At 42.0% G+C, this 22,954-nt stretch overlaps 1 protein-coding gene across 6 annotated transcripts in view; it reads right to left on the bottom strand.

Annotated features, from left to right (window-relative positions):
• arhgef19 (Rho guanine nucleotide exchange factor (GEF) 19) overlaps positions 1-22,954 on the bottom strand; it is a 44,963-nt gene that overhangs the window by 19,819 nt on the left and 2,190 nt on the right. For 3 of the 6 annotated variants that reach the window (XM_046365501.1, XM_046365503.1, XM_046365504.1), the window contains 7 exons: positions 22,645-22,773; positions 8,146-8,808; positions 7,477-7,932; positions 7,140-7,281; positions 6,909-6,994; positions 6,414-6,670; positions 5,862-6,022 (listed from right to left, as the gene is read on the bottom strand). In XM_046365501.1, the coding sequence (XP_046221457.1) occupies positions 5,862-6,022; positions 6,414-6,670; positions 6,909-6,994; positions 7,140-7,281; positions 7,477-7,932; positions 8,146-8,806 (1,763 nt within the window). In that variant the 5' untranslated portion in view covers positions 8,807-8,808; positions 22,645-22,773. The remainder of the gene's footprint in view (positions 1-5,861; positions 6,023-6,413; positions 6,671-6,908; positions 6,995-7,139; positions 7,282-7,476; positions 7,933-8,145; positions 8,809-22,644; positions 22,774-22,954) is intronic. The other 3 variants (XM_046365506.1, XM_046365505.1, XM_046365507.1) reach the window with 3 other exon arrangements.

The raw sequence follows: 22,954 nt of genomic DNA, 5'->3' as shown, positions 1-22,954 counted from the left end.
GTAAGTTAAATAGTTAACCAATAGCTACCTGGACCAAATGCATTGACCCTTTTGTCACTAACTCTTTTAACTCATCATATCTGCTGCTACTTAAAAATATATATATATATATATTATTGAATATCCGAAACATACAATATACTTGCAGTGAAGCCGCTCAACAACTACATCAGACCAATCATCCAACAGACTCCCATTCAGCGCAACACACAGAAGCATCCAGGGTCAATGCCCTGCTCAAGGGCACGTTGACAGATCTCCCCCCAGGCCAAATGTGAACCCGAACCCTCCAAGATCCCCCCACAGTTCCCCAATAGCTGTCCTGCAACCATTCGAGACCCCTCCCACAATCACCCCCCCAAGAAGAAGAAGAAAGAAAATATATACAATTCAAGAGAAAAAAGGAAGACAGAAGAAAATAGCAAACAACACTGCAAAAAATAAATAAATAAATAAATAAATATAATACATTTAAAACAAAGGACACCAGGGATAACTAAAATCATAACAGCAATGCCAACTGTATATGTTTGTGTACATGTCTGGCACTATTACATGTATGTGTGTGTTCTTGTATGCGTTTATTTGAATGAGAGTGTATGTATATTCATGTGTACAAACACCTGCATGGCATCAGCCTCATGCAAACCGGCATTAGTTGTAAAAACTGCCCCTCTGTGCCATTTAAACATACTTTTTATCATGTTTTATTTTATTTGAAAAAGAGAGATACTTTTTCAATTAAACAAAAATGAGGCATGGCAATCTGCACAAAGGCAAAAAGGCAATTTTAAAACAATGGATGAGCTTTTCTTAGTAATCTACTTGAGAACAATTTAGGCTTCAAGTAAAACTTTTGAATAAATTAAGCTTTTAGAGAGAGGTTTAGTGCTTTTATATTTAATAATCTCAACCCACCCAATTCATATTCATTATATAGATAGGCACATTTTATTTTGTCTGGTTTAGCGTCCCAGATAAAGCGAAAGATTTTTTGCTCATATGATTTGAAAAATGAAGGCAGCGCCATAAGTAAGTGAGTAAACTGAGATTTGACTAAGGAGTTAATCAGGGCAATTTTTCCATTAATAGACAGGTATTTACCTCTCCATGGTTGCAGGATCTGGTCTATTTTTACAAGTTTTCTATTGTAATTAATTGTGGAGAGCTTATTTTTATATTTTGTGATATGAATTCCAAGTATGTCTACTTCACCATCAGCCCATTTTATAGGTAAACTGCAGGGTAATGTAAAAGTTGTATTTTTTAAAGGTCCAATACATAACATTGTACACTTATCATAATTAGGTTTTAGTCCAGAGAGTACAGAAAAGTTAGCTAGATTTTCAATGAGACATTGCAGGGATCTAGCTTGCAGACTTAATATAAAACTCGAGTCATCAATACATGGACACCTTTGTTTTTAAGCCTTGGATTTCTAATCCTCTAATGTTGTTATTGGATCTGATTTTAATAGCTAGCATTTCGATGGCCATAACGAATAGATATGGTGACAGCGGACAGCCTTGTTTAACTCCTCTTGACAATTCAAAACTTTCTGAGAAGTAGCCGTTACTTACTATATTACATCTGGGGTTGCTATACATTATTTTTTTACCCATTTTCTAAGAGAATACCGAAATTGGAAAAATCCAGGCATTTATAAATAAAATCCAGTCTTACTTTATCAAATGCCTTTTCAAAAATCCGCTATAAATACCAGGCCTGGCTTCTTAGATGTTTCATGATGTTCTATTATTTCTAGTAGTTCTTGTATATTATCTCCATTGTATCGTCCATGTAAATAACCTGTCTGATCAGGCTGAACAATACCTGGTAAAACCCTTTTAATTCTGAGTGCTATGCATTTCACAAGTATTTTTGCATCACAATATTGAAGTGTAAGGGGCCTCCATCTGGGTCTCGTTTTAATAATAGAGAAATAAGATCTTCCTGCTAAGTACCTGACAGACTACCATTTATATAGGAGTAGTTAAAACAAATCTAACAATGGAGCTTTTAGAAAATCAAAAAACACTTGATACCAGTATGTCATCAAGCCCTGGGGTTTTTCCAGACTGAAAGGATATAATAGCCTCAAAAAGTTCTTCCTCTGTAATTTGGCCTTCGCATTGATCTTTTTGTAAATTTGAAAATTTTCAATTTTTTATATTATTTGGAAAGAATTCCTTACCGTAATCTTCATTCAGTGGGAGAGGATGAGACGGAAAAGAGAACATCTGCCTAAAATAGTTAGCTGCCTCTTTTAAAATATAATTCTGAGAATCATAGATGACTCCGTCTTCAGTAACAAGTTTCTGCAAATTATTTTTGTTAGAGTTCCTGTATTGGAGATTCAAGAAGAATGTTGTGCATTTTTCTCCATATTCCATCTAGTTTTCTTTATTTTTGTAATAGATTACATTAGATCGTTCTTGAATAAAATCCTCAAGTTCTTTTTGTTTTTCTTCAAACATATTTTGTATCTCTGTAGTATTGTTTTTATTGCTAACTACCTGTACTATTAGTTCATGGATTTCCCTTGTTAGTCTTGTCTCTTTAGCCAGAAACTGCTCATTTAAATTATTGATGAATATTGAATTGAATGTACATTTAAAGATATCCCAAACAATAAAGGGATTTGCTGAACCTATATTATACAGGAAAAATTCAGTTATAAATGATTTTGTCTTATTTTTAACTAAGTTGTCCTCCAGTAAACTTTGATTAAATTTCTAATATACCCGTCCACGTGGAAAATCTATAAGAGTTTTGTGAATGCCAATTAGATCATGATCCGATTGCATTCTGTCTCCTATTAAAACTTTTTAAAACCTTTGATGCAAGAGAGAAAGAGACAAGAAAGTAGTCAAGATGACTAGCTTGATTAAGTCTCCTCCATGTATATCTCAGTAGTTTTTAGTGTCCAAATATCCACTATTTCTAATGTGTCCATAATATTTACATTTTACATTTTACATTTAAGTCATTTAGCAGACGCTCTTATCCAGAGCGACTTACAAATTGGATTTTTGTGATTTCCTTCAGGGCATGGTGATGATAGTTTGTAGAGTGATTACCTTTATGGTCCAATGAGGTACTTAACACTGTGTTATAGTCTCCTTCCATAATTAATTGATCATTTGTTGCCTGTAAATTCAATAAATTGATATAAATTATTTTGAAGAAGCATCCTGATTTGGACCATATAGATTAATGAGCCAAATCTTTTTTTTGTCCACTTGCATATTCAAAAGGATCCACCTTCCTTGCGAATCATTCCTGACTATTTGCACATTCAGGTCAAAATTGTTTTTAATTAATATCACCACACCATTTGAGGTCCTTTGTCCATGACAGAAAATGATTCCACCACCCCATTCCTTTTTCCACGCAACTTCATCTAAGGATGTATTGAGTTTCCTGTAAACAGTATATGCTATATTCCTTTTCTTTTAGCCATGTAAAGACTGATCTTTTTTTACAATCTGCTAAACCGTTATAATTATAACTGGCTATACTTATTTCACCCCTTACCATAACTAGATACTATTCTCAGTCTAAATTGACCATAATTAGTGCTTCTAAAGTTACTGCCATCAGAGGTATTATGACGGTCAAAACTAGAGTTTTCAAATGTCTGATATTTAGAATTCAAGCAATAGGTTCTAGCAATATTTGTTTTATTCCCTTGCCTGTTTGCCTGTGAGCCAATGCCACAGATGTTAGAAAATTGAGACAAGATATTATGTGTGTAGTAAATCTGAGTAGGTTGATGTGTATGATATTGGATGTGATTTGGTGAGAGTGTTTACGATGTCTGTATAAGAGTAAGGCTATAATGTGTGATGTCCAAAAATGAATAACTCTGTCAATTTGCATGGTTGAGTGTCTATGTGTGTAACATATAGTGAATGCGTATAGCCTTGATATTCATGATGATAATTGTAATCCATATCGTATCACCGTCATAGTGGCATCATAATTATCTTTAACATCATCGAAAAACACATCCCAGAATTTCCATAGCAATTGGCGTTTCACATGATCATAAAATAGACCTTGCATTACTCTAGACCTTGCATTACTCTCACTACAGTACAAATGTATTCAGCACAATATGTTATTATTCTGATATCTCCCCTTGCTTGTTGTAAACATATATAAACTTGTAGACAAATACATAAAAAAGATAGACAAACAAACACATAAAATTATAAAACTGTTATTGACAATAGAGAGAGAGAAGAGAAGAAGAACGAGAGCGAGATCAGCTGTGTGTGTGTGTAAGTCTGTATGTGTAAGTGCACATGTAATTGAGTACCTGTGTGTTCATATCCACTTCATAATGTTCAAATATTTTTACAGTTCCCATACTTTCTTTTTTTTGTAACCTGAAGTCCCTGTAGAATTTAATACAGCCATGGTGTTATGGAGCTGTCTCGGAATAGCTGTCCATCTATAAAGCGTTTGTCCACAATGATAAAGGCATTCTTACTCTTCTCTCGTTGTTGCCTTTGTACCGGATACAGTCTCTTAGGACGTTCGTTTATCTCCCTTGGAAACTGGTCATTGAGACCGAATTTGGTCCCTTTAAGCTCCCTTCATCTGCTTTTGATCAGCTCCTTTTGTTGGTAGTGTTCAAATTTTGTGATGATCGGTCGGGGACCCTTGGTCTTGTCGGTCATCGCTCCAAGTCTTTGTACTCGGTGGAAAGTCACCTTGTTTACAGTCTCTATAGAAAGTTTTATAGAAAATTCTCTGTAGTCTCTATAGAAAATTCTCTGATCACGCCCTCTGGATTATTGGATGCGTCATCAGAAATCTCTGGAAAAAGATTATTTCCACGCATGCTACGACTTTGTATGTGTAGTAGCGACTCCTTCATCACCCTGTTTTCCCTGAGTAGACGAACAATGTTGGAATTGTGTATTTTTACCTTGGCTGTGAGTTCCTTCCTGCTACTGTTTATGTTTATGTATGCTGCTGCTACTTTTTATTATCTATCCTGTTGCCAGTGGTGGAAAAAGTATCCAATTGTCATACCTGAGTAAAAGTAAAGATACCTTAACAAAAAAGGACTCAAGTAAAAGCGAAAGTCACCCAGTAAAACACTACTTGAGTAAAACTAAAAAATGATTTGTTTTTAAATCTACTTAAGTATCAAAAGTAAGTATAATTGCTAAAATATACTTAAGTATCAATAGCAATATCAAAAGTATACATCATTCCTAATATTAAATCAAACAAGACGGAATGATTTTAATGTTTTTTTTTTAATTTAGGATCACCAGGGGCACACTTCAGCACTCACACATAATTTACAAACAAAGCATTTGTGTTAGTGAGTCTGCCAGATCAGAGGCAGTAAGGATGACCAGGCATTTTCTTCTGATAATTGCATGAATTGGACAATTTGTCTGTCCTGCTAAGCATTCAAAATGTATCAAGTACTTTTGGGTGTCAGGGAAAATGTATGGAGTAAAAAGTATATTATTTTCTTTAAGTAGTACTTTAAAGTATTTTTACTTAAGTACTTTACACCACTGCCTGTTGCCTAGTCACTTTATCTCTTCATATATGTACATATCTACCTTAATTACCTCGTACCCCTGCACATCTACTTGGTACTGGTACCCTGTATATATTATCGTTACTTATTGTGTATTTATTCCCTGTGTTATTATTTTTCCTCTTCCTTTCCTCTCTGCATTGTTAGGAACGGCCCATGAGTAAGCATTTCACTGTTAGTCTACACCTGTTTGTGACTAATCAAATTTGATTTGAAGAGAAACAGAAGAATAAGAAAAACCAAGACAGAAAAAACAGAGAATCTCATGACATACATTCATATACTATACCTCTCACTGACGTCCTTGACCTCGGGGAGCTTGGAGAAGAGCCACTGTCTGTCCTGGGCCCCCAGACACTCCCCCAGCTCCTGGGACAGCATAAAATGGTCCACTGCGATGGTCAGACTCCGAATGTACGACGCCTCTGATGTCACCAGCTCAAACTTGGCCTGTGATGAGGAGACATTATGGGCCTTTAGGAAACAATAGGCACACCTCTCACTCACAATTAAAAACATGATACTTTATTTATCTAAATATGAAAAATGAAATACTTGAAATCATGATGTTATCATGAGACATATTGGGAAAATCTATGAATTTAATGTTATGACCACAAATCAAAATATGTTATGTTAACAAAATAGGTAATCCATCCCATAGATGAAACAGATCAACTTGGCTGGCTAATTGGATATGCTAAAAGCCTGTAGTGCTGCCATAGACATGGATAGAGGCTGCACTTTCCACAAAAGATAGGATATTGGGCAGACCTTCTATCCATCTCTATGAGTGCTTCCCAAATCCCAATCTGGCTTGATGTCATCCCCATGTTCTCACCTCCTGTAGTTTGCGCTCCACGTTGCTGAAGTTGTCCAGCTGACCGCTGGTCCGGACATCAGGGATGTCTTGCCACAGCGAGAAGGCGGAGCCTCGTGACGAGCAAAAGGAGCTGGATGGAGACAGATTAGATGGAGATGGAGTCTCCCCAGCCCCTTCCTCCCTTAGCCCCTCCTCCTCAGCACCTGGCTCCTCCCCCTGCTGCCTCAGGATTTCTCGGTTGATTGCAACATCACTGTACTCCTGGTACAGAATTGCTGAGGAGAGAGAAAGAGAGAGAGCGATGAGAATTTGAGTAAGAAGAGTACATAGGGGTGATTGAGAATTAAAATCAATATTGCAGAAAGTTTAAAAAAAAATACTTTCAGATATTATGTTGTTATGTAGCATGTGGTTGAACGAGTGTGGATACCATTGCTATGCCATATAAATACCATTGATAATGGAGGTGGAGAAGGGAGGTGGAATAAACCACATTTTTGACACAAGACTCACAGCTGGGGAGAAACCGTGACAGACGATTGGATCTGCTGACTGTGGGAGGAGTGCACCAATCATCCTCAATGGATTTCTTCCTCAAACTGTGGGAAAGTAGTATTTATAGTCATTATAACAGTGTTATTCACAGTGGACAACCTTACAACTCACTTCCAGCTAAGATTTGTAGTTTACATTTGTGAGTTTAACTTTGATATAATACACCCATTTTTTGCTGTTAAAACACACTTTTTGATTGTGAATCCGGTGCTACGTCGATGTTGTTGCGTGTTTTTGTCAGCAGATGGCAGTTGCGGTGTAGGTCCTACTGGACTATGGGGGGCGCTGTCACTGGCACCACCTGAGCCACGATGCCTGGAAGTGGACTTATCTGGAGAGGAAGAAAGTAGATGGAGGTTTAAGGAACCTAGCAAACACACAACCACTACAGAACGTTGTCTCAAGTTCAAACATCCTCTTACATAGAAAACAGCTTTGCTAAATTGGTTATAGCATTTGCTGTCAAAAACATCATGTCTAACACATCCCACTGCAGTGGTGCTCAACCCTGAGGCAGGACACTCACAGTCAGGGCTGAAGTTGCTGGGGTTCTGCCTGTCGCGGGAGGCCACGCGAGCTGACAGCGATTTGCCAAGCTTTAGTGTGAACGAGTTCTTCCTCTGGGAAAGCTGTAGCCGTGAGATCAGCTCTGAGGCTGAGAAGCGACGCCGCTCGTGTTCCGCCATACTGGAGTGGGCTAAAGAGCTTCCTCCGGTGGCCGAGGAATTCTCTACAGCCCCATAGTTCAAGACAGATGAGTGCTCTGACAACTGCAGCGGCTCTGCGGAAAAAGGTGGAGTCTTTTGGGGGTTGGGTGTCCCCCCTGTTGATGAGGGGCTTGTGGCATCTACAGGGTCTCCCCCGATGTCCTCCTCCAGGAAGGAATCGAAGGGTCCTGAGAAGAGGTAGTCGCCATCCAGAATGGGGCTGGCCAAAGAATCGTCACTCAGACTGTCTGGTGAGTACACTCGCATCTTACGCCCTAGGACACAACACAAAAAAGACTGAGGTGGACTTCTTTGCAAACTCCATCCAGTTATATTGGAAATAGGCCTCGTACAAAATATTTCAGAAGTAAGATTTGAAGTGTGATTTTTATGTCCTACAGATGACAAAATGAAGGAGGAAAGAAACATTCTCCTGATGAGGACTAACAGAGAGTTGACAAAGTGGAATGGATAGATACTGTACTTACGGATAGACTTTTCCTTGAGTGAACCCTGTGACGTCCTCCTCTGGGGTCGACAGGTGTCTGGGGTCTGCATCTCCGGAGGCTCATGTGAGGATGGAGAGCCAGGTGGCTGAGAGTTACAGTAGTCTGTGTCCCTATACAGGGAGGACAGAGGGAGGAACAGGGGCAGGCTGAGGGCTGTGTGGAGGGGACGAAACACCGTCGACACCACCATGGGTCTCTCACACTTCTCTTGCCCTGGAGGGTCAGTCCTCCTATCTTCCCGGATAAAAAGCTCAACTTCACCCCCTAGCATCTGAGAGTCTGAACTCAGGTCCGTATCAGTGTCTTGATCAGGGTTACTCCTCCAGCCGCCATTTTCTGCTTCAGTCCTTATGTGTTTGCGATGATTCAGAGGCAAAGGGGTGGAGTGCTGAGCGTCTGCAGTAGGTGATCCATGGCTGTTGTCGCTGGGGGTCACAGGCTGCTGCCGCTCCTGCTGACACACGGCGATGTGGTTGTGCTGGCACTGCCGCAGGAGAGGCCTGTCGTCCCGGGCCTCGCTCAAAGCCTGGGACTCGCCTGAGACCGGGAACCACATGCTGGGACACTCTCCTCGGCAACGGAAGACATGGAGGTGAGGCTGGAAGTCAGGGAGAGGGGAGAATCCATACCCGGGAAGCATGACTGAGAGAACACATGGGAAATGCAGAAAGGAGAAACAAGTTTTTGCAATAAACTTCAATATGCTAACATAGTATCCTCTTGCCATATCTGGTAAAACAGCACCCACTGAGCATGGTTACATGCACACAATAATACCATTATTATGGATAGTCAGATTAATATAATAGTGTGTTTAAAACGTTTACATGCTTTGCAAGAAAACCATTTCCCTAATAATCCTGTTTACATGGACATATTTGAAATCAGGCTACCTGGTGGGACTTAAACAAATGCAGAAAATCGGCAATGAAAATAAACCTTTTACCACAGTGACCATGTTATTTTTGCGACGGGTATTTGATTCTGTGTTCGGACATATAAAGTTTGCATGTTAAACTCACTTCACTCGCACATAAAAGGGAGGCTTGCGCTACAGGTGCTGGCACATGTGCAGATCAAATTCACAGCCGGAGTGCTGATTAAACTGTTTACATGTCTAATCATTTGAAAGAAAAAAGAAAAACAGGTGTTTTAATCGACATATGCTTACTTCGATTTTGACCTTATTATGACAAGCAGAGTAAGGTGTTTACATGACTATTTCCATACTTGGCCTAGTGCCATAATCGGTTTAATAACGAATGATGTGTGCACTCAGTGTAGGCTATATTGTATTCACTAATCACTATTAAAAGGAACATTTCATCATGTGGCTTCCCTCTATACGAGACATGATATGTTAAATTGAAATACTGAGTGAGACAGCTATTAACCACTGGTGGAGACAGTTATATCCTTATATGGAAGGTGTTGCTGTTGTACATAAAGCAAACCTGCTGTAGCCCAAGTACCAAATGCAGTACAAACGACTCATCCGCTAGTTTGTTTATAGTTTGTGTATGCCAAAACAAACCAATCAGGTCCCCTTCACAAATAATTGTCATGGTTTTGTAATGTATACTGTTATCAAATAGTATGTTTCCTGAAATACTTTCAGTTTGTTCTATCTCTCACACATTGTGTAACAATCTGTTGTGGCAGTGTGAAAGATGTACTGTATACTCGCTAAGGAAGATGTCTGTTCATTGGAGCAAAATGGCAGTTGAACATGGACGCATGAAACCCCCCCACCCCCTCTCCTCTAGGTCTGGCTCTGTGCTGCAGCTGAGTGTCTTCCTGCTCTAATTAAAGACTGCACCACACACAGCTCTCAGCCCCCTGTACTTATCCTCTACCTAACCCCCCCCCCACACACACACACAAACCTCCTTTATCTACAGATGGCATGCTGAACCAGGCCAGAGCCACACACATTCAGCCATAACCCTTCACAAAGTGCACCCAAAGAGACTACATTTTCAGTCCTTGTCACCTTTCACCTGACAATATAGACCCATCTATCTCTCACAGTGTTTAATCTTTAACCTGGTTGTTATGACAGGATCAGCAGTCTAGAGATTCAGAGAGACCGAGAAGGGAGAGGGATTCTAAGAGATTGAGGGAGAGAAAAAGAGAGAGTGACCCACAAATGATTCCCCCACTGAGCCGTGAAAATTAGGTCGGCACTTTACACTAGTGTTACTTACTATAAACAAATTGGGGGGAATTCAGACTGGAGTTACATGCATGTAGCTTGAGCACTTTTCTCTCTATGCGTATTCTGGCCTTGAACATGGGGAAATGCCAATGCCAGCAAGGTACGGTACGCATTTGGGGAGGAGATCAAAGAAATGTGTGTGTCCATACGCAGTATTCTGACCTTGACTTAATTGACTAATAATTCTAGCACCTGAACGTGTGAGGAAACAATGAATAAGGTTAAGTGTACCTGTCAGTTCCAAGTGGAAAAAACATCTATACTGAACAAAAATATAAACGCAACAGGTCCCATGTTTCATGAGCTGATACAAAAGATCCCAGAAATGTTCCATATGCACACAAAGCTAATATCTCCTCCATTTTTGTACACAAATTTGTTTATATCCCTGTTTGTGAGCATTTCTCCTTTGCCAAGATAATCTATCCACCTGATAGGTGTGGCATATCAATAAACTGATTAAACAGCATGATCATTACACAAGTGCACCTTGTACTGGGGACAATAAAAGGCCACTAAAATGTGTAGTTTTGTCACACAGCACAATGCCACAGATGTCTCGAGTTTTGAGGGATCGTACAATTGGCATGCTGATTGCAGGAACTTCCAACAGAGCTGTTGGCAGATAATGTAATGTTCATTTCTCTATCATAAGCCACCTCCAACATTGTTTTAGAGAATTTGGCAGTATGTCCAACTGGCCTCACAACCGCAGATCACGTGTATTTTTTAAAATGTATTTAGTTAGGCAAGTCAGTTAAGAACAAATTGTTATTTACAATGACCCAGACAATGCTGGGTCAATTGTCAATTGTGTGCTGCCCTTTGGTACTCCCAATCACGGCTGGTTGTGATACAGCCTGGAATTGAACCAGGGTCTGCAGTGATGCCTCTAGCACTGAGATGCAATACCTTAGACCACTGCGCCACTCGGGAGCCCACACCAGCCCAGTATTTCTGTCTGTAATAAAGCCCCTTTGTGGGGAAAAACTCATTCTGATTGGCTTGGCCTGGCTCCCCAGTGGGTGGGCCTATGCCCTCCCAGGTCAACCCATACGTGTGCCCCTGCCCAGTCATGTGAAATCCATAGATTAGGGCCTAATGATTTTTCTCTCAACCTGTGTGCACGTTACAAACTTTCATTCATAGGCTAGGTTGTAGCAACCTCATGATGGATATAGGGAAAATGTGAGTATCATGTAGTATAAATCTATTGATGTTACATTGAATTGGGTGCATGGATATGGACAGGTTATAGACCATAGAGAAAGAGTGACTTGAACTGGATACTGTCTTATTGTACCTTTATCAGTGGCGGTTGGTGCCATTTAAGATGAGGGAATACGATTATTTTTGCTGTAATAGAAAAAGGCCATGCTCATGAACAAAAATAATTCCCTCACCTCCTGTCTCAGCCTCCAGTATTTATGCTGCAGTAGTTTGTGTCGGGGGGCTAGGGTCAGTTTGTTATATCTGGAGTACTTCTCCTGTCCTATTCAGTGTCCTGTGTGAATCTAAGTGTGCGTTCTCTAATTCTCTCCTTCTTTCTTTCTCTCTCTCGGAGGACCTGAGCCCTAGGACCATGCCCCAGGACTACCTGACATGATGACTCCTTGCTGTCCCCAGTCCACCTGGCCATGCTGCTGCTCCAGTTTCAACTGACCTGAGCCCTAGGACCATGCCCCAGGACTACCTGACATGATGACTCCTTGCTGTCCCCAGTCCACCTGGCCATGCTGCTGCTCCAGTTTCAACTGTTCTGCCTTACTATTATTCGACCATGCTGGTCATTTATGAACATTTGAACATCTTGGCCATGTTCTGTTATAATCTCCACCCGGCACAGCCAGAAGAGGACGGGCCACCCCACATATGCTCTCTCTAATTCTCTCTTTCTTTCTCTCTCTCGGAGGACCTGAGCCCTAGGACCGTGCCCCAGGACTACCTGACATGATGACTCCTTGCTGTCCCCGGTCCACCTGACTGTGCTGCTGCTCCAGTTTCAACTGTTCTGCCTTGTTATTATTCGACCATGCTGGTCATTTATGAACATTTGAACATCTTGGCCATGTTCTGTTATAATCTCCACCCGGCACAGCCAGAAGAGGACTGGCCACCCCACATAGCCTGGTTCCTCTCTAGGTTTCTTCCTAGGTTTTGGCCTTTCTAGGGAGTTTTTCCTAGCCACCGTGCTTCTACACCTGCATTGCTTGCTGTTTGGGGTTTTAGGCTGGGTTTCTGTACAGCACTTTGAGATATCAGCTGATGTACGAAGGGCTATATAAATACATTTGATTTGATTTGATTTGACTTAAATGTCACCGACCGCCACTGATAAAGGTACAACAAGACAGTATCCAGTTCAAGTCACTCTTTCTCTATGGTCTATAACCTGTCCATATCCAGTCTACCACTGTGTCCCTACTATCATACAGAAAAACATGTAACACCTTGCAACCCTGCAATGTCAAATCAAATGTATCTATATAGCCCTTCGTACGTCAACTGATATTTTTATTTGACCTTTATTTAACCAGGCAAGTCAGTTAAGAACAAATTCTTATTTTAATTTTTTTTAAATTATTTTTAAAAATGTGTACTTTTTTAGCCCTTTTTCTCCCCAATTTCGTGGTATCCAATTGTTGTAGTAGCTACTATCTTGTCTCATCGCTACAACTTCCGTACGGGCTCGGGAGAGACGAAGGTTGAAAGTCATGCGTCCTCCAATACACAACCCAACCAGCCGTACTGCTTCTTAACACAGCGCGCATCCAACCCGGAAGCCAGCCGCACCAATGTGTCGGAGGGTACACCGTGCACCTGGCAACCTTGGCTAGCACTGCACCCGGCCTGCCACAGGAGTCGCTGGTGCGCGATGAGACAAGGACATCCCTACCGACCAAGCCCTCCCTAACCCGGACGACGCTAGGCCAATTGTGCGTCGCCCCACAGACCTCCCGGTCGCGGCCGGTTACGACAGAGTCTGGGCGCGAACCCAGGGACTCTGATGGCACAGCTGGTGCTGCAGTACAGCTGTATTCCATTCAAAAGGTGCCTTTGGTTGTATAGTGTTATTTGGGAGTGTTATGGACTTTGGCGTAGGCGTTTCCCCTGTAATTTTAATAGGCCACAATAAGAAAGAATGTCTACATTGTTAATGAGTAGCTAGTACACTGGAATCTCTTTTATAACAGTTTTGATTAAAGAACAATGTTCAATTTTTTTTATGTGCGGTATAATCCCTTATCAGACTCATAACATGGATACCATAAATTCAATTTTGATGCATCGTTATAAAAAAGTCTCCATGCCTGTATCATCAGTCACTTTAAGGTAACTCTTTGGTAATAATGTCATGGTTGCAAAATTCTGTGAACTTTCAATAAATTCCCTGGTTTTCCAGAAATCCTGGTTGGAGGATTCCGGATTTCCTGCTTATTCCCTCCTGATGCCGGGCAACCGCCAACTGGGATTTCAAGAAAACCAGGGAATTTATTGAAAGTTACTTTCATTCCTAGTCATAGTCATACATCACTCACTCTGGCATGGGAATCATGGGACTCACTGCAGATAAACAAAACACATTGTGACAGTCACAATTTTCAAGTCGTAATAATAATAGGCTATGATGACTGGTGTCACTGTTTAGATTGATCAACAGCCTTTCAACAGTCCGTCCTCCTCAATCTCAAACAATTTGCATAAATATCTCTTTATCTCTGTCCAGTTTCAAAGGGTAACCATAATTCAGGGGACAGACAGAGACCTGTCCTGAAGATGTGCGTCTTCTCCCTCATGTCTCTCATCCAGAGTTATGGGGTCTGTTATGGGATGTGTGTGTTTGAGCAGGCGGAGTGGAGTGGCCTGGCGGTGTGGTGTGACTCCATCCTGTATGTGTGTGAGAAGGCAGTGAAGCCCTGTCACATCAGGACACTAATTTCCCTGTAGTAGACTGGGGGACTCTGCCACTATGCCATAGACATAATATATACAGTATTTCACACCATTGGACTCTCCACTATGCTGGTGAGGCAGCATAGCACATTCCCATTCAAGTTGAGTTATAGTAATTAATCTTCTATGTGCAAAGTGGTATCGGACAGTAGGACAAACTGAGGGTATAGCATTCTGGAGGAGATTGTCAAACTTTTCCTCCACTAGCACTGAGAATGTGAGGAGATTAATTTGTGATTGGAAATATCCCTTGGGTGCAAGAGGATACTGAGATGAAAATGACATTAAATGTATTTACAATGAAACCCCACCTGAAAAGCGATTGCAACTTCAAACACTCAGAACCACCTACTGCGACCATTTTCTCAAAATCAAAAGACTAAAGTGTCTAGTCATAGATATGAAAGGCTGGATAGATGTTTTTAAAAAGGGGCATTCAGATTTTAATTTGTCTGCTCCAGACCCACAGGTGAGGTTCTGAGGCCATGGAGCAGAAATAAATCCCCCTTAATGTTGTTACATGGTGTGGGTCCTAATCCTGTTCAGAGCCTGGGGCAGCTACTCCTTCCCTATTAAGACATACTGACAACCTGGCTTACCCTGACACAAACAATGGACATACAAGGAGCACCTTGGGGGACAGACACACCTGAGCCTAGCGAGAGAGTGATTTCAGCTGTCTTTGACTGAAAGAGACAAAACATTAGAAAGGTGTCCTGCTAAATATTTGACCTCCGACAATCTCGGACTTGTTGCTCGAGAGTCGGGATTCCAGCTAACAGACAGCACAAACAACAATATATTATTTAAAAGCCCACAAAAATGTGTAGAATCTCGCATGTAAATGACAAGACATGTGCAGCTTTGCCTTCCCCCTCTCGGGCACCAGTACACCCTGCCCCCTCCACAATACTACCCTTCCTCCCCTCTCCCCCCATCAAAGAGACAGACTGGGTGAGGGAAGAAGAGCAACATACTCGGTTTAGTCATGGGGATGAGTTTTAGACCTGGGTTCAAATACTATTTGAAATCATTTAAAAAAACTTGAGCTGTTCATTGCAACAGAACTTCCCTGCTGCAATGAACCAATAAAAAAGTCTGAAAAGTGTAATCCCGCCCACCTAGCACTCCAGGCTGGCTAAAGCAAACCCTCAAAGTATTTGTAAGATTTCAAAAGGAATTTGAGTTTATGAAAGGAAGTACACTTGTTTCTTCACTCAATTCAGATATAAAAAGTAGGCTACTGATGAACTACAGACCTGCCATCACAAAGCAAACGGAAGGCCTGAGATATTTGTACTTTTCAACAACATTTTGTCAGATCCACTCAAACAGCTTTGTAGGGCCTCCTGGGTGGCACAGCAGTCTAGGGCACTGCATCGCAGTGCTAGCTGTGCCACCAGAGACTCTGTGTTCGCGCCCAGGCTCTGTCGCAGCCAGGACCGGGAGGTCCGTGGGGCGATGCACAATTGGCCTAGTGTCGTGAGGGTTTGGCCGGCAGGGATATCCTTGTCTCATCTCGCAGTGCACGCTAACCAGGTTGTCAGGTGCACAGTGTTTCCTACAACACATTGGTGCGGCTGGCTTCTGGGTTGGATGTGTGCTGTGTTAAGAAGCAGTGCGGATTGGTTGGGTTGTGTTTTGCCTCTCCCAAGCCCATATGGGCGTTGTAGCGATGAGACAAGATACTAACAATTGGATACCACAAAATGGGGGAGAAAAGGGGTAAAAAAAAACTAAACAAAACAAAAAACAGCTTTGTAGGTGTTCTCTGCACCCAAACTGTCAATCAAAGATTGTTTGATGATCTGATCATGGGCAATCAAGTATTGTATTCTCTCATTCCCTGTGTCTGTTTTCTCCTTCTTTCTCTCCTCCAGTTTGGAACTAAGCCAGCCTTTTTTTTGTCCTACTCTCTCCTTTATCTTCTGGACAGGTATGGACAAGTCAACTGAGGGCGGCTTGTTTTGAAACATGATCAGGGTAGGTAGAGAACCCACCTCGAAGCTGACCATGTAGTAGGTTTTGCCTGTGGGGCGAAGCTACAAACGAATAAAAAAAACGGAGAAGGAAAAAGCACAGCATCATTAGGATTAGGAGGTGAACTAGAGCGAGGACAAAGTACTCTATAGTTCTCTCAAGTTGGCATATAAATTAGACGCTGTACCTTGCAGCCATATCTGGGGTTCATTTTTTAACAGAATACTAACAGGGAAAACTGAAGGGATTAACTCATGAAGAACACTGTACAACTCTCTTTGATATAAAAAAAACTGTTGAACTTTATTGTGGGACAGAAATGTATTATTGTGCATGTGTGAAACCTGCCCCATAGCATGTTAGATGCTGTGGGCTGGGGCCATAGCCAACTCAGTGCTTGGAACAGCCTGCAGGCTTCAGCTCTAGCTTCAGCTCTTGCACAGCAACACTGTTAGGAAGGGCATTTCACACATAGCCCCAGGGCCCCACTGCTCACGCTCATTTGTGAATCTAATCTTTTTCAAATACTTTCAAAATATGAGATATCATCCAGGGAAAAAGAACAAGCTGTTTGTTTTTTTTATGCTATGAATGTTTAGATGTATCCTTCCCGCCCTTCCAAGTTTGATCAATGTACGTATCAACAGGATTTCACTACAGAAAAACTTCAATAATCAATAGTATTTTTTTATTATATGTACATGATAGAGACATTCAACTAGTGGTTGGTTTATGCTCTGACAGATGAGGGTCAGCAAGTTAACTTCCAAATTCATTACCGACTAGCCCCCAAACAAGAACCTTTGACAAATGCAGGCACTTTGCACATTCCCTGAATAGCTAGGCTCTCGTCATTCCTCTAAACATTCTCAGTAATCTGCAACAGGAGACAAACAAAGGGACTGGACTTTCCACTTGCAACAGAAAAAAGAGCTGCCACTAAGCCAAAGGATAAGAAAGTGGTTCGCCCCGCTCCATTTATTTTATGGGTGGGTTGTCTTCTCAAAAGAAAAAATAATAATTTTGGAAACCAGGTCAAAGAAAATAGTGAGGGCAAAGCATTTAACATAATACAAAAAGCCTTTGTAGGTCTCACCATCCTACCCCTCCTCTCATGTTCAATTCTCCTAATTCACAGCCAGATCGTTTGTCTAAGGGCTAGCCATACAGCTAGGATTGCATGCAACAGTTGGATGGATGGGAAGGATGTGGCACAGCGTACTGTCTGGCTTCCCTGCACTGGCAGTGCATGTAGATGCACATAGTCAAATACACCTCCAGCCAACCACACCAATGCATATGTGTACACTCAGGCACAAGTGCACACAACGCACACACACAATCTGAGTGACAGGTGATGGGGCAGGTGCTCCAGACTCAGAGAGATGGAGGGGAGGGAGGACAGGGGAGTATGGAGGTAAGGTGAAGGAACGAGCTGGAGGGGAGGGCGAAGAGGTGGAGGGGTGTACTGCAGTAAATTGAGTTGTAAATCTGAAGGTCCATTACTCTCGAATTAAAAAAAAATATATATATATATATATATATATGTCACGTGTGCAAACTCTCCTGCCTCTAGGTCACCAGGCTATTATGGAGTACACCTGTCACCATCGTTATGCGCATAAGCGCATAATGACACGCACCTGGACTCCATCACCTCCTTGATTACCTGCCCTTTATATTTCACTCCCTTTGGTTTCTTCCTGAGTCGTCATTGTTTCTGCGGTGTTCGTGTTTTGTATTATGTTTAGTTTATTGATTAAATCACTCACTCCCTGAACTTGCTTCCCGACTCTCAGCGCACACGTTACATTATGACACTTCGCCTAAGGGAAGCATCAGGAACTGTTTTTTTGTTTTTTTGTTATTTTTGTTTTGGTGGTGATGTCGGGTCCGGGTGTCAGAACCGGAGCTACCTGGGAGGCCTCAGCTGGTTTGTCGGATTCCCATGCCTCGGTGGGTTCGATGGGTTCCCCTGCCTCAGCGGGCTCGACAGGTTCCCCACGCGCCGGGGAGGGGGCTCTGTCATGCATGCTCTCTCCGGCGCCAGTAGGTCACCATGCTTCCTCAGCGGGCTCGACAGGCTCCCATGCCTCGACCAAGACAACCGGGCAGGTCTCAGCCGGCTCATCAGGCTCTCACATCTCAGCCGGTCCGTCAGGTTTCTGTGCCTCAGCGGAGGTGACCAGTCCTCTCCTGATCCCTGGGATCATCCCTGTGGTTGGCAGGAGCCGAATGCGCCGGGGAGGGGGCACTGTCATGCATGCTCTCTCCGGCGCCCTAGGTCACCATGCTCCCGCGCCTCAGCTGGATCGACAGGTTCCCGCGCCTTAGCAGAGGTGACCGGTCGGCTCCTGATCGCCAGGATCATCCCTGTGGTTGGCGTCCTGCGGCTGGATCCGCGCAATGAAGAGGGGGTACTGTCACGTATGCTCTCTCTCCGGAACTCTAGGTCGCAGTGCACCCGTGCCTTAGCAGAGGTGACCGGTCAACTCCTGATCCCTGGGATCGTCATTTTGGTCGACTTACTGTGGCCGGAGCCTTGAGTCGGGGAGGGGGTACTGTCACTCGTGCTCCCTCTCTGGACTCTAGGTCACCTCTAGGTCACCAGGTTGCTAGTTATGGCGCACACCTGTCATCATCGTTACGTGCATCAGCGCATAATGCTACTCACCTGGGCTCCATCACCTCCTTGATTACCTGCCCTTTATAAGTCACTCCTTCGGTTTGTTCCCGAGTCGTCATTGTTTCTGTTCCATGTCTGTGCGTTGTTCGTGTTTCTTGTTTATGTATTATGTTTCATTTATTGATTAAATCACTCACTCCCTGAACTTGCTTCCCGACTCTCAGCACACTCGTTACACTATCACTCAAGGAGGTCCATCATTCAACTATTAACTGACAGCAACAAAAAAACGTAGTATATCCACATTGGTTAGTTATCATGTTATGACTAAGTTTATAGTAAGACACAGGTAATTTTGCAGGACTGAGAATGTTGGTTCAACATATTTTTGCCTTTATCACTGAGTCAGTGGTCAATTGTGGTCACCGACGCACTGATAAAGGAAAAAATATGTTGATCCAACATTCTATCAGTCAACATACCTACGAACATCAATGGAATATTTGGTTGAAAACGCAAGGTCAAGGATCATGTGCTACTGTACTTCTGCTATTGCCTTCACATAAATAGACACACTGTGATACTGTGAAAGGTTTCCACTACAGCTGTGTTGTTGTCTGTGGAGTCTGAGTCAGTCAAGTTATGGCTGTCTCCTTCACCTCTCCCAGACAACAAACATTACGATATGGCTGTGACTATCCAGACTGTGGGCAGCCTGTGGGCAGACATTTATGGTCTGATTCAAAGAGCACTTTAGTCACTCAACTTTACAGATGATTTGTTCTGGTATATTTTAGCATATTTGCCTATATGGTGAAATTACCATGTCAATACTTTCCTTCCCACAACAATAAATTGTAGTGCTAAAAATTGCATGCTTAGGAGCAAAACACTGAGGAACGGATTTCCCTTTTTATCCCCTTTTCTTTCTATGCCAATTCTGACCTTGAACTTAAGCATGGGAATAGCATGTGATTCACCTGCTATTCATTTGGGGTAGAGATCTAATAAATGAAGGTGTGTCTAGAGATACACTGTATTCTGACCTTGACTTAATTCTCTCATAATTCCACCACCTTTATGCGCGAGGAAACCATGAATAAGGTTTAGCGAACCTACCGGCTCCAAGTGGGAAAAGCCTCTGCTCTATTTTTTTCTCTCAATATAAATAACACCATTCTCCATGCACTATAATTTACATCTTGATAAGAGCTATTGATAAGAGCTAGGTAAATGAGTAATCCGTTTGGTTAAGGGAATTGTAAATATAAATGACACTTGTTTTAGATATATTTTACCTTATAAATCGCTGGTGACAAAATGTGTAACCAGTCAAAGGGCAGAAACTGAAGCATATCAACATATCGACTCATCATGTTGGTCATATCATGTTGGTTTTGTCCAACATGTCTCTGGACCTACTCACTGCCACAGTCATACTCTGGACCTAGTTTTGTCCCATGGAATAAATGTTGTGGATCTTAATGTTTTTCCTCATAACCCTGGACTATCGGACCACCATTTTATTACAAAATCGCAACAAATAATCTGCTCAGACCCCAACCAAGGAGCATCAAACATTGTGTTATAAATTCTCAGGCAACCCAAAGATTCCTTGATGCCCTTCCAGACTCCCTCTGCCTACCCAAGGACGTCAGAGAACAAAGATCAGTTAACCACCTAACTGAGGAACTCAATTTAACCTTGCGCAATACCCTATATGCAGTTGCACCCCTAAAGACTAAAAACATTTGTCACAAGAAACTAGCTCCCTGGAATACAGAAAATACCCGAGCTCTGAAGCAAGCTTCCAGAAAATTGGAACGAAAATGGTGCCACACCAAACTGGAAGTCTTCCGACTAGCTTGGAAAGACAGTACCGTGCAGTATCGAAGAGCCCTCACTGCTGCTCGATCATCCTATTTTTCTAACTTAATTGAGGAAAATAAGAACAATCCAAAATGTATTTTTGATACTGTTGCAAAGCTAACTAAAAAGCAGCGTTCCCCAAGAGAGGATGGCTTTCACTTCAGCAGTAATAAATTAATGAACTTCTTTGAGGAAAAGATCATGATCATTTGAAAGCAAATTACAGACTCCTCTTTAAATCTGCGTATTCCTCCAAAGATCAGTTGTCCTGAGTCTGCACAAATCTGCCAGGACCTCGGATCAAGGGAGACACTCAAGTATTTTAATACTATATATCTTGGCACAATGATGAAAAATAATAATGGCCTCTAAACCTTCAAGTTGCATACTGGACCCTATTCCAACTAAACTACTGAAACAGCTGCTTCCTGTGCTTGGCCCTCCTATGTTGAACATAATAAACGGCTCTCTATCCACCGGATGTGTAGCAAACAGGCAGTAATAAAGCCTATATCGAATCTTCCATTCCTCTCTAAAATTTTAGACAAAGCTGTTGCGCAGCAACTCACTGCCTTCCTGACGACAAACAATGTATACGAAATGCTTCAGTCTGGTTTTAGACCCCATCATAGCACCGAGACTGCACTTGTGTAGGTGGTAAATGACCTTTTAATGTGCTTCTACACCTGCATTGCTTTCTGTTTGGGGTTTTACGCTGGGTTTCTGTACAGCACTTTGAGATATCAGCTGATGTAAGAAGGGCTATATAAATAAATTTGATTTGATAAACTTTCCCACACAAAAGTGTATGAAATGCTGTGCCATTATGCATAATTTAAATTGTACAGCCTTTAACTTGCAGGGATGGGCAGTCTCGAATGTCTTAACTATAGGCTACCCCAACTTTCTCCTAGATCTATCATGTTAAATATTAGCCACTATCAGTATCGACTGTCAGTTTTTTAATTTTACCTTTATTTAACCAGGCAAGTCAGTTAAGAACATATTCTTATTTTCAATGACGGCCTGGGAACAGTGGGTTAACTGCCTGTTCAGGGGCAGAATGACAGATTTGTACCTTGTCAGCTCGGGGGTTTGAACTCGCAACTTTCCGGTTACTAGTCCAAAGCTCTAACCACTAGGCTACCCTGCCGCCCCAGTAGACCTAATAACCACACATTCAACTGTCAATTTACTGTTTGTTCCCTTCAGTTGGTATAGCCTACATTATCATTCAATTTAATTACACTATTTTGTTTACCTTTGGTTCCTCTGTAAATTATGTCAAGGCCATATGGTTGTTGCTGAGGATCATTAGTAACAGTTGATAATATACCAAAGGATCATTAGTAACAGTTGATAATATACCAAAAAGGCTAATTAAAACGTTATGGAGTGGAGCACAGACCAAGCCGTAACAGTTTGAACCCTACGGATGGTGGAATACTTGGCTGTGTCATCACAGTTCCATGGTTAGTGCAGATAATAGATGACGGTATAACCTACCTATTGTACACTATTCTTTCTACATTACCATTGGTTGAAGAACTGAGTGTGGCAATTTTCAGAATTAATCAAACCACCATTTTCTTTATTTTGTGCGTACTGGTGAGGCTCTGCTCACCAGTTTATGATTCATAAATAATTTCCTAACCCTAAATAATCTACAAGATCAGTGGGAAGCATTGGAGTCAACGTGTGCCGCCATCCCTGTGGAACGCTTTCGACACCTTGTGGAGTCCACTTCTCAGCAAATTGTGGCTGTTTGGGGGGGGGGGGGGTTGCAACTCAATATTAGGAAGATGTTCCTAGTGTTTGGTATACTCAGTACCTGTTGAACCTTTTTATGTAACGTGGTTCATTGGTTCTTCATTTTTTCTGTACGGATCATCGTATTGGCCTGGAGTGTAGCAGCTGTTGTACAGGCATCAGTCTCCACAAGCAGAGATATACTATTGGTCTGTAGGCAAATCAGTAGCACAGATTCAGACATACACCCTCACACATCCACTCAGACATAAGCACACACACATGCGCACACACAAACAGATAGTGCATTGTCATTGGGAAAAGGCTTAGTCATAAGTGAGACAGACTAGATTACTTGTGGGTATTCTCTACCCGCACCACCTTGGTTCACC

The sequence above is a fragment of the Oncorhynchus gorbuscha genome, linkage group LG10 (genome assembly GCF_021184085.1).
Source record: "Oncorhynchus gorbuscha isolate QuinsamMale2020 ecotype Even-year linkage group LG10, OgorEven_v1.0, whole genome shotgun sequence".
NCBI classification, from domain to species: Eukaryota; Metazoa; Chordata; class Actinopteri; order Salmoniformes; family Salmonidae; genus Oncorhynchus; species Oncorhynchus gorbuscha.
The sequence above is the reverse complement of the archived record's forward strand: the minus strand, read 5'-3'. Positions and strand labels throughout refer to the sequence as shown.